This window comes from Bison bison, unplaced genomic scaffold (genome assembly GCF_000754665.1).
Source record: "Bison bison bison isolate TAMUID 2011002044 unplaced genomic scaffold, Bison_UMD1.0 scf7180017864201, whole genome shotgun sequence".
NCBI classification, from domain to species: domain Eukaryota; kingdom Metazoa; phylum Chordata; class Mammalia; order Artiodactyla; family Bovidae; genus Bison; species Bison bison.
Window position 1 is genome coordinate 1272970 of NW_011494773.1, and position 12538 is coordinate 1285507.

Consider the following 12538-nt stretch of genomic DNA (forward strand, 5'->3'; position numbering starts at 1 on the left):
ATCTTCGTGTCCGACTCTTTGTGACCCTATGGACCGTAGCCTGCCAGGCTCCTCGTCCATGGGATTCTCCAGGCAAGAACACTGGAGTGGGTTGCCATTTCCTTCTCCAATGCAGAAAAGTGAAAGTGAAGTCGCTAAGTCATGTCCGACTCTTCGCAACCCCATGGACTGCAGCCTACCAGGCTCCTCTGTCCATGGGATTTTCCAGGCAAGAGTACTGGAGTGGGTTGCCATTGCCTTCTCCCTGGAACCAGCACTTGACCATAATCATAACTGTGGGTTGTGGCCCAGCACTGAAATGAACAAAGCTGTGTGACCTTAGACAATGCCCCTAGTGAGATGGACTTACTCTTGACTGCAAAATGAGGACGAGGGAACTGTGAATTGGATAATCCCCAAGAGCTTTTCTAGTTCTATAAATTTCCCCGTCTATGAATGCATTCCAATAGGAAGTAGACAAAAAGGGTGTCTCAAAATCTGGACAATCTACCTTTTAGCAAAGGCCTGGGGTCCTCTTCCCAAAGCTATTTACTCTACTCATAAATCTTCACAAATATCATTATCAGCTTTCCCATTCCATAGCGCTCTAGAGGCTGCAATCAGAAGGTGCCAACAACTCACAGCAAGAGACAGCTGCCACCTCTCTGCTACAGCAGCCACAATGACAGTCAACAGGCAAAGAAAGTAGGTGGGAAACACTCTAAAATTAGAAGCCCCAAAAATCCAAGCACAGTGCTGTGGTGCAAACAAAACGTCCCCCAACCAACACACACTAGGTGACTTGTTTATATCATCCAAGTGACATGGATGATGTCCCTCCATCACTGGAGACACATTTCAAAAGTTCCTTTTTTTAAGGCAAGAAAAACTTCAAAATGGTTCAAATGTTGAAAGACACTCTTATTTATGGCCTGTGTGGATATAGGTCCCTCAAACCTCAAAGTGGTTTTCAACCGAGGGTGATTCTGCCCTCAGAGAACATTTCCACGTTGTCTGGAGAAACAGCGGTCGCCCCAGCTGTGGGGACACTGCTGGCATCTAGTGGTTATAGGACAGAGAGACTGTGAGCATCCTGCAGTGAGAGAGGCAGCTCCCCAGGAACCATCAAATGTCAACAGTACTCAGAGTGGAAGACCCCGCTTTACACCCACGTGCCTGGTTGCTGGCTTTAGTCTCAGGGACTCGCTAATTCACTGCCCTTTGAAACATCCTCTATTTACACCAAATGGCAGAAGTTCTTTGATTTATATGTGTGAGGTTACTAGTTTTCAAATTTAGCAGGTTTTGATTGGTGGTGGTTTGTCTTTCAGCAGAATTCTTTTATTAAAAATAGAAAATCTGTAGAAGCCAAATGCACAAATACAAATGGGACTACTTTAATAGGTGTGTACCTATGAATGGGGGGAGGCCCACACCTATGGGTGGGAGGGCGGCCAAAACTCTGGCTATTGGTCAAGAAACCTCTGGACTAGAGCTCACTAAGTATAGGTCACTGAGGCTGCCATTATGAACGCTGGCAAAGCTCAAGAAACAGCAGCAACATGGTTAGAGGAATATGAGATGGTCCTCTGAAAGCAATGGCTTCTGTGGAGTTCCTCATTTCTAAGGAGTATGTATGCGTACACAAGACATTCTCGGATTCCTGAATTGAGTGCCTACTATAGTCTGGGTAGTATGTTAGCAGTAGATAACAGTGAGCAGAACAGACAGCCCTGCCTTCCTGGAGCTTGCATTCTAGTGGGCAGATACAAACATGCATGTACATACTTTAAGTGTTTTATATGAAATATGAACAGAAATCACACACACACACAAAAGCACAGAATGCACAAAGCTGGACCTATTTCTAAGAAATAGAAATTACTCTATTCTAAAACTCCTTCTTAGTCTGTCCTGTCCCCTAAAATGCCAGAGAGAAGTCCAGGAGTTCTGTGCGATCTCCGAGAGGAACGGATGGTCTCTTAAGAACCTCGGAAAAGTCAAAGGCCAGGGATGGGGTGCGTGGGCAAACCCTGGCAAAGTTAAACAGTAACTCTTCTCCAGGCCGCCGCTGAGTACTGCCTCCACCCACGACATGTCTAAGCGCACGGAACAATGGCTTCAAAGATGAGGTTTCAACGTGTCTCTGGATTCTGTTGTTTTGCAACCAACGACTCCGCAGAGAGGCAGCTGGGAAAGGCGACTGTGGAGTCGACCCAGGGGAAGGCAAGGCAAGTCCAGGTCTTCAGTACACAGACCCTTAAAAGGCCGAAGGGCGCCTGTCCACGGAGAATTCGGGCACTCGCCTGGGCCCCCAAGGGGGCCAACCCTCCCTGACCCCCCGAGAAGTGACTCAGCGGGCCCCGGCGCCTCTCCGCGCCCGCGGGGCCAGAAGTGGGGGAGAGGGGGGCTCCCGCCCCTCCCCCAGCCGCCTCCACGTTGTAACTGTGGCCCGACGCCTCCAGGCCACCGGCGTGAGAAGGTCGGTGGGGGGTGCGGCCCACGAGGGTCGCCGGCCAGGCCTGGGCCTCACGGAGTCCAGGATAAGCCGGTCGTGAGGCCGGCCGCGCAACGCACGCCGCCCAAGACCCCGCGGAGGCCCTGCCAAGGCAGGCCTGGAGGCTTGGCACCCGCCCTTCAGGACGCGGGGCCGGTACCTGAGAGGGCGCGGAAAAGGCGCGCGGCCGGCAGCAGCAGGTAACACAGACACGACGCAATCATGGCCGGCCGCCCGCGCCCGCCGCCCCTTCTTTCCGCCGCGGCGAGCCAGTCTCCCTTCACTAGCCCCGCCCCCGGATCCGCCCCGCCCCCGGGCCCACCCCGCCTCTCCGGCTCCGCGCCCCGCCTCCCCGGCCTTGCTCACGTGACCCCGCTGCGCCTCAACAACAACTTTATTGGGCGTGCAGGGCCAAGATTGGGAGCCAGTTCCCAAGGCAACCGAGCGGAGCCGGCAGGGCCTGGCTCCCGGAGGCGGCGGCAGCTGGTGCTCCGGCATTTGACATTAAACCCCTCCTTGCAGCCCCCGTAGTGTTATTACTAGTCCACGGTTTTATTTCCACTTCTGCCACCTGACTGAGTGTCCACCTTGGGTGCGCCACCTAACCATTCCTTCCATCGGTTACCACGTCTGTAAAATGAGGGGCTAGACTTTGTCTCTTTAAGGTCTCACCCAGCATGACTTTTGTGATCTTGCCCTTCTCTGCTTACATTGGAGACAGAAAACTCTTCCTCATTTTTCTCCTCTTCTTAACTCTCTTCCTCAGCTCAGATTTAGGTCACACATGGAGTCCATCCCTTGCTTCAGCACATACGATTTTGTCTCCTGCCTCATCCTGTTCCAAAGGGGCCCTTTCCCCCGTAATTTGGAAGAAAGGGAGTGTCCCACTGGTAAGGGAGCCAAAAAGGGAGGTGGTGAACCCTCCACAAAGGCAACCGGACCAATCTGGTTGGTTGGTTCATTTTCCTCCGGGTGTCTGTGACAATGCCAGGCACATAGTAGGGACTAGATTTATCTAGTCCCGAAACCTTGTTGACAGAACAAAATATGTGTCACTAAAATAAGGCCAGTTCTTCCACCAGCTCTGTGCTACCCAGACCTCTTTAATCCTGTCTTCCCCTTTCCCACTCTCCATCCATCGCCTGCCTGACCACACTGTAAAGAAGGAGCGACCGTTCGGTATCCCCATTTTCAGTACCCAGTGTCTGAGCCGTGCGATTTCCGGTTTGGGACTGGCGCCTTGGTTGTTCCGGGAAGCCCTCTGGAGAGTCACCAGATCCAGGACCAGCTGGATACATCATAACACTGCAAGGCTGGAAGGAGGAAGGAGGAGTCAGTACCAGTGGCCTTCCCACCCTGGCCCCTTAGCTCTAGAGGCGGCGTGTGCCTTCCTGCAATCCTACTCTTACCTTCTCCAGGGATGAAGCAGAGGCCACTGGGGTAACCTGAAGATTGGGAAGCCTCTTAGGAACTAGCACATAACTACCTAAGGAGCCCCCCCAAATCAGATTGACTTCCTTAATATGTGCTTAAATAAACCTTCCTTGCATGTCCTTCCATTTTGTCCCAATAAGTTCCAAATCAGATCCTAAATCAAGGCACTTATCTGGAGACTCTGTGTGTGTGTGCGTGTATTTAGTGGCTCAGCCGTGTCCAACTTTTTGCAACCCCATGGACTAGAGCCCACCAGGCTCCTCTCTCCATGGAATTCTCCAGGCAAGAATACTGAAGTGGGTTGCCATTCTCTTCTCCAGGGGATCTTCCCGACCCACGGATGGAACCTGGGTCTCCTGCATTGCAGGCAGTTTCTTTACCACTGAGCCACCTGGGAAGCCATATCTGGAGACTAAGTTATGGTTCCCTTAGCCCTTGCAAATATTTTTAAAATACAACTTCCTAAAGCTCTTATCCCAGGGCTGTGACTTAACAGGTCAGATACAGGGCCCTTAAACCCTCACCAAGTTATCCTAATACATGTTCTCTGCTACAGGACCTACCCTCAGCTGGGCTATTCAATGTACATGTGGGCAAAATGTGTCAGGCCAACTGATGCCAGGTTCTTTCAGAGACTTTTCCTTAAGTCAATTAAGTGAGGCTGGCTTCATTTTTTTCCTGATCCATAGTCAGCTGTGTTGGAAAGCATCACAAGCTTCGGAGTGCAACCACCTCAATTCAGATCATGGCTCTGACTCTGTTTGAGGAATTACCTAACTTCTTGAAGCCTCAGTTTCCTCACATTGCCCAACACAGGGTAAGTTCTCAGTGTTTATTATTAAATATATCCTTTTGAACTTAGGCCAAAAACAGCTATGGCTACTGCTAACGTTAGTGTCATCTTCCACAATTCTGGGCAGAAATGAGGGTCTTCCAAACTATAATGTAGCATTGCTAAGCAAGCCATAATTGCAGATCCAAGGAGACTTGATCGGGAAAAGTGCAGCCTCAGACCTCCCCAGTCAAAGGTAAATTACAAGTATCATCTACACCATTTGCAGCCTCATGTCAGAAATATTCTGAACAAGGGACCACAATTCATTCCCAACTGTGATTATAGTGCAGGCAATGATAGACATCTGTCTCACCCACTGAATAGTTCAAGGATACAGAAGTCCCTAGTAACCGTATACTCCTAGTAACATTCTTCTGGAAGAATGTGCCAGATTGGTCTGAGTTGATGCATTCATTCATTCATGCTTTCCCTGATTTGTGCACTCAATATATTCATCAGCAATGTACCAAGCACTCATCAAAGCTTCACCCCAGTCTTTTCTTGACCTCAGGAGGCCCACTTCTCTTTCACCAAAAACTCTAGCCCCGGACTCACAGTCTGCCCTACCTCAAAGTCCTCCTATCATCAATGTGGGTAAACCACCCCAAATCTGAAAAGCTCACTGTCACCACCTCCTGGTGACCTCATTTCCACCATACTCCAAACACCCTTGATGTACCATCATCGGATACCGCTCCACCTCTGAAATCATAAATTCACACCCCCCGCTTTCATGGATCACCTCACGGCTTTCTGCCTCTCTCACTTTCACCCCTGCAACATCTGTTCTTTAACTCCATCGAACCCGTGAGCCATTTTAAGTCACTTCCTGTTATCCACAGTCTTACCCTCTGTTCTTTGACAACACCTGCCTAGGTAAGTTAAACCATATTCTCCTTCTTGGCTCTTACACCTGGGCTGCCGAGTGCCAGGGAATATAATTACCAACGGCACAAAGCAGAGCTGTTGGTGCGCTGGTCTGCAGCCTCATTTTAGCCTGTAACCTCCCCGCAGCCATCCTGTGTTCTTCCCTAGGGCTCTCCCTCCTATTTCCACAATGGCCATTCTTTTCAGACTTGCTGTTCTGTTGCTTCCCTTCCTGCTTTGAAGATCATCTCCCTACCAACTTGAGAGGAAAAAACAGAACCACTCAGTGAACACTCTGTTCCTGGTTGCCGCACCAACACGCCGGCCGGCATCAATCACCAACTTTTCCTCTTTCCCTCCTAGCACAGTGCTGACCGCTCCACCGTCTTGGGCTCCCACCCACCCCCCAACTCTTGCTTCCTCAGAGACTGTGCTCCTTCTGCTCATCCCTCTCCTTTCCTTCCCCAACTCTTGCCCATCAACACGTGAAGTCAAGTCGCTCAGTTGTGTCCGACTCTTTGTGACCCCATGGACTCTAGCCTGCCAGGCTCCTCCAACCATGGGATTTTCCAGGCAAGAATACTGGAGTGGGTTGCCGTTTCCTTCTTCAGGGGATCTTCCTGACCTAGGGATCGAACCTGGGTCTCCCGCACTGCAGGCAGACTTGTTACCATCTGAGCCACCAGGGAAGCCCCATCAACATGTAATCATGCTCAGATAACTCCTGTATTATGAGACATTCCCTCAGCCCATGTCCCCCTCCAGCCATTCCCCCATCTCCCCACATCTCCGTCACAGCCAAGCTTCTTGAAAGAACTTGCCTGCTCCAGTCTCCTTCCTCAGCCCTCATTCATCTTGGTTTCACTGAGCTGTAGCTTCCACCCTCAGCACTCCGCTGACTCCCCACCAAAGTCCCCGATACGTTCCTCATGGATAAATTCAAAGGACACTCTTCGTGCGTCATTATTTCTTGAAAACTCTATAAATTTGCATAACTCCCCCTACTTACAAGAGTCTCTTTCCTCGGGTTTCTGTAACATTCTTACTTTCCTTCCAACTCTGTGGGCGTTTTGTCCTAGCACCTCTTCTTTCTGTTCCTCTGAACACCCACCTTTCAATGAGGGTGTTTCTAGGATTTTATCCTTGGCCTCTCTCTCCTTCTTTAAAATGCCTCTGTGAAATTTGCATCACTGCAGCAGCTTCAGATGGCATCACATAACCCACATATCTACATTGTAACCCTTTTCTTGGGCCACAGACTCCTAAATCCTTCTCCTGTAGACCCCTCCAATGGAAGTCCCAGATGCACCTCAAAGACCCACCGCACGCAAAGTTGCGCTCACTGCCTTCCCCACCACCCCCCAGCTCTGCCGCCCTACCTCTTCCGTCCTCTGCACATTTATCAAGTTATCCTGGCCTCCTGCTTTTTCTTCCCCTCTTTTACTCTTGTATCTGTTCTGTCCCCAAGCCCAGGTGGTTTGGCCTTCTTTATATTTATTTAGTTAGTCTTCTCTGTCCCTGCAGTCACTTCTATCTGCTGTGGGCCCTTCTCCTACCCTCCGTCCACTTTCCACACTGTGACTGGAACAATCTTTCTCCCCATGCAAATCTTGTCAGGTCACCCTGCTAGGTTTGACAGGAAACAGCAAAATTCTGTAAAGCAGTTATCCTTCAATTTAAAAATAAATTGATTAAAAAAAAAAAACAACTCTTTGCAGGACTTCCCTGGCAGTCCGGTGAGTAAGACTCCAAGCTTCCCCAAAGGAGTCTTGAAAAAGAAGAATTGAGCTGGAAGAATCAACCTTCCTGACTTCAAATTATGCTACAAAGCTACAGTCATCAAGACAGTATGGTACTGGCACAAAAACAGAAATATAGACCAATGGAACAAGATAGAAAACCCAGAAATAAGCCCACACACCTATGGGTACTGTATTTTTGACAAAGAAGGCAAGAATATACAGGGAGGCAAAGATAGCCTCTTCAATAAGTGGTGCTGGGAAAACTGGACAGCTGCGTGTAAAAGAAGAAATTAGAACACTTCCTAACACCGTACACAAAGAGAAACTCAAAATGGATTAAAGATCTAAATGTAAGACCAGAAACTATAAAACTCTTAGAGGAAAACATAGGCAGAACACTCAATGACACAAAGCAAAGATTCTCTATGACCCACATCCTAGAGTAATGGAAATAAAAACAAAAGTAAACAAATGGGACCTGATTAAACTTAAAAGTTTCTGCGCAGCCAAGGAAACTATAAACAAGGTGAAAAGACAACCCTCAGAATGGGAGAAAATAATAGCAAATGCAACAGCTGACAAAGGATTAATTTCCAAAATATACAAGCAGCTCATACAACCCAATACCTGAAAAACAAACAGCCCAATCAAAAAGTGGGGAAAAGACCTAAACGGACATTTCTCCAAAGAAGACATACAGATGGGGGGGGAGGGTTCAGGATGGGGAACGCATGTATACCTGTGGTGGATTCATGTTGATATATGGCAAAACCAGTACAATATTGTAAAGTTAAAAAATAAAATAAATTTTTTAAAAAGTCAAAAAAAAAAAAAAAAGACATACAGATGGGTAACAAACACATGAAAAGATACTCAACATCACTCATTGTTAGAGAAATGCAAATCAAAACTACAATGAGATATCACCTCACACTGGTCAAAATGGCCATCATCAAAAAGTCTACAAATAATAAATCCTGGAGAGGGTGTGGAGAAAAGGGAACTCTCTTGCCCTGTTGGTGGCAATGTAAATTGATACAGCCACTGTGGAAGATGACATGGAGATTCCTTAAAAAACTAGGAATAAAACCACCCTATGACCCAGCAATCCCATTCCTAGGCATATACCCTGAGGAAACCAAAATTGAAGAAGACATATGCACCCCAATGTTCATTGCAGCACTATTTACAATAGCTAGAACATGGAAGCAACCTAATGTCCATCGACAGATTAATGTCCATCAACAGATGAACTGTGGTGTTGGAGAAGACTCGTGAGAATCCCTTGGACTGCAAGGAGATCCAACCAGTCCATCCTAAAGAAAATCAGTCCTGAATATTCATTGGAAGGACTGATGCTGAAGCTGTAGCTCCAATACTTTGGCCACTTGATGTGAAGAATTGACTCACTGGAAAAGACACTGATGCTGGGAAAGATTGAAGCCAGGAGGAGAAGGGGATGACAGAGGATGAGATGGTGGGATGGCATCACTGACTCGATGGACTTGAGTTTGAGCAGGCTCTGGAAGTTGGTGATGGACAGGGAAGCCTGGTGTGCTGCAGTCCATGGGGTCGCAAAGAGTTGGACACAACTGATTGACTGAATTGAATGGAGAAACAGACATAGAGAACAAACTTACGGACACAGGGACAGGAGAGAAGCGGGTGAGATGTATGGAAAGAGTAACATGGAAATGTACATTACCATATGTAAAATAGATAGCCAATGGGAATTTGCTGTATGTCTCAGGGAACTTAAACAGGGTCTCTGTATCAACCTAGAGGGGTGGAATGGGGAGGGACATGGGAGGCAGGTTCAAGAGGGAGGGGACATATGTATACCTATGGCTGATTCATCCTGATGTTTGACAGAAAAGAACAAAATTCTATAAAGCAATGATCCTTCAATTAAAAAATAAGTTTTTTTAAGTCTAACATGGTCAAACAAACAAACAAACAAAAAGACTCCGCAATTCCAATACTGGGGACTTGGGTTTGATCTCTGGTTGGGGAGCTAGGATCCCACCTGCCGTGGAGCTACGAAGTCCACGTGCTGCAGTTACTGAACCCGCGCCCTCTGGACCACTCAGGCCACAACTAGGGAGTCTGTGCGCTGCAGTGAAAGGACCTGAGAGCTGCAGCAAACGTCTCATGGCTGCAGCTAAGACCTGACGCAGCCAAATAAATAATTTAAAAAACCCTCTTTGGAGGATCTCTCTGGTGATCCAGTGGTGAAGACTCTGTGCTTCCAGTGCAGGGGGTGCAAGTTCAACCCCTGGTCTGGGAACTAAGATGTCACATGCCACCCAGCACGGCCAAAACCAAAAATTGTTTGCAAACCCTCACTGTCCTCAAAATACAGTCAAACTCCATAGCATAGCACTAAAGACACTTCATTACTGCCCTCCACTCACCTCCCATCTCCTCTTAGCTCTTCCTTCCCACCACAATTCATCTGCAGGGAGAATCACACTCCAGCCTTGCTGGAGACTGTAACTTGCTGTAGAGACTTTTACATGCTTTTTTCTCAGCCATATATACCTCTCCTTCCCTACCAGGCCTACCCTGCCCTCTGCCTTCACCTAATTACTGCCTAACAGACCGTCAAGTTTCAGCCTAGACCTTCCTTCCTCAAGAAAGCATTTCCAGGTCTCTAACACCCACCTGCCTACAGACTCATGACTGCCCACATCTGGACTGCAGCCCTCCTTATTTGTTTTTGAAACATCCTCGCTTACTCTGGGTTCCAGACTGTCACTGTCTGCTCACTCATCAGTACCTCTCAGTATACTGTATCCTTCACAAGGTTCCCCACTCTATCCCCATCGCCCAGCGATTATCCTTCAATTAAAAAGAAATAATTTTTTTTAAAAGTATAACATGGTAAAAACAAACAAAAAGACTGCAGAGCAAAGGAAACCATAAACAAGGTAAAAAGACAACCCTCAGCATGGGAGAAAATAATAGCAAATGAAACAGCTGACAAAGGATTAATTTCCAAAATATACGAGCAGCTTACACAACTCAATACGAGAAAAACAGACAACCCAATCCAAAAATGGGAAAAAGACCTAAACAGACATTTCTCCAAAGAAGACAGACAGATATTCAGTACCAAGATATTCAACACATTCATTCATTAATAATTAATTAATAAGAAATCCTTCTTTCTGAAGAGCTCCAGTTCTTAAGGAAATCAAGCATAATAAAACCCAAACTTGCAGAAGTAGACACATAATGGGGAACTTCTATGTATTTTGCAAAAGTTTATTTGCTTTAAAAAATAACTCTGAAAGTGCCTTTCTTTCAAAGTCTCCCACATACTTGAAATCCAATTTGATTTGCAGTTGCCATTTAAAGAAAACCAGCCCTTACATAAAACTGGATATTATTACACCTAATAATGAAGGCTCTGTTTCTTTCTGTGCTTCTGCTTCCTCCTCCCGCCTCCTTACATGATTTCTGCCTGCTATCCTTGACCCTTGGCTCTCCACTCCTTCCTACGGAATATTAGGACCTTCGGTAGTTATCCCATACTAACGGTCATCAAACACAACAGCAAACTTTTTCCTAAAGGACCAGATAGAAAATGTTTTTGGTTTTGCCGGCCGTGGATCTCTGTAGTAACTGCTTGACTTCACCATTGTAGCATGAAAACAGGCACAGAAATACCTAAGCGAGTGATCACAGCTGTGTTCAACAGAACTTTATTACAAAAACAAGCAATGGACCAGACTGGGTCCTCAGACTTTAATTTGCCAACTCTTGAAATACATAACCTGAGCACAGACCCTCCTCTGAACCATGAACAGCAGCTGCCTTGAGTGGGGGACAACCTTGTCTTGTTCAAGGAACGGCAAGAGGGTCAGTGTAGAGAGGCAGCAGCCAGACTGAATTCACTTATATCCCAGCTCTAGCTGTGTGACCTTGAGCCAGTAACTTAACCTCTCTGTGCTGTTTCCTCATCTATAAAATGGGAATAAAAATAGCATCTTATAATAGCTGTTAGAGAATTTGAATGTGTTTGTACATGTAAGGGGACTTCCCTCATAGCTCAGCTGGTAAAGAATCCGCCTGCAATGCGGGAGACCTGGGTTCAATCCCTGGGTTGGGAAGATCCCCTGGAGAAGGGAAAGGCTACCCACTCCAGTATTCTGGCCTGGAGAATTCCATGGACTGTATAGTTCATGGGGTCACAAAGAGTCGGACACAACTGAGTGAAAAATTGAAACACATATAAGGACCGTAGAACATTACCAGTATTTATAAGGGTGGTATAAATGGTTATAGGATAGTAAAGGGTCCCTCCGCCATGATCCCCACTAACGAATAGATCGTAACATGAATATTGGCAATAAAGAAGAGAATAGTCCTTCCCTTAGTATTTGGCCATACCTTGCTCTGGGTGGCTTTCTTGTTGACTCGTTTTCGATCAAAATCACAGTTCCCTCTCCCCAAAGACTGTCTCTCTTGCCCCACTCTGTGGATTGACTGTAGAGCCAGTTTACTGCCTACCCACTGAGTGCCTTAGACCCACCTCCCAGCACCATAGCGGCTTATCTCACAAACTAGTAGCTTAAAGTACATTCTGGTTAGATGCTGATTATGTGGTTTTGGTTTGTCAATTGATTTTTGACAGTGGTGTAAAGATAATAAATCCTTGCCGGGGTTGGAAAGGATTGAGGGGAGGAATAGTTAGGGAGTTTGGGGTGGACATGTACACACGGCTATATTTAAAATGGATAACCAACAAGGACCTACTGTATAGCACATGGAACTCTGCTCAGTGGAATCCTAGATGGGAGGGAGCTTGGGGGAAAATGGATACATGTATATGCATGACTGAGTCCCTTTGCTGTCCATCTGAAACCATCACATTATTAACTGGCTATACGCCAATACCAGTAATGCTGAAGAAGCTGAAGTTGAACGGTTCTATAAAGACCTACAAGACCTTTTAGAACTAACACCCAAAAAAGATGTCCTTTTCATTATAGGGGACTGGAATGCAAAAGTAGGAAGTCAAGAAACACCTGGAGTAACAGGCAAATTTGGCCTTGGAATACGGAATGAAGCAGGGCAAAGACTAATAGAGTTTTGCCAAGAAAATGCACTGGTCATAGCAAACACCCTCTTCCAATAACACAAGAGAAGACTCTACACATGGATATCACCAGATGGTCA

At 46.9% G+C, this 12538-nt stretch overlaps 1 protein-coding gene across 3 annotated transcripts in view; it reads right to left on the minus strand.

The window, feature by feature from the left end:
• The window catches only part of ANGEL1 (angel homolog 1 (Drosophila)), a 68521-nt gene that overhangs the window by 19439 nt on the left and 36544 nt on the right, over positions 1–12538 (minus strand). Inside the window, exon 2 of one of the 3 annotated variants that reach the window (XM_010844378.1) lies at positions 3675–3789. The exons of 1 other annotated variant lie outside the window; for it this stretch is intronic. In XM_010844378.1, coding sequence (XP_010842680.1) covers positions 3675–3777 — 103 coding nt within the window. In that variant the 5' untranslated portion in view covers positions 3778–3789. Of the gene's footprint in view, positions 1–2636; positions 2740–3674; positions 3790–12538 lie in introns of those variants that run through there. One more of the 3 variants, XM_010844379.1, reaches the window with a different exon arrangement.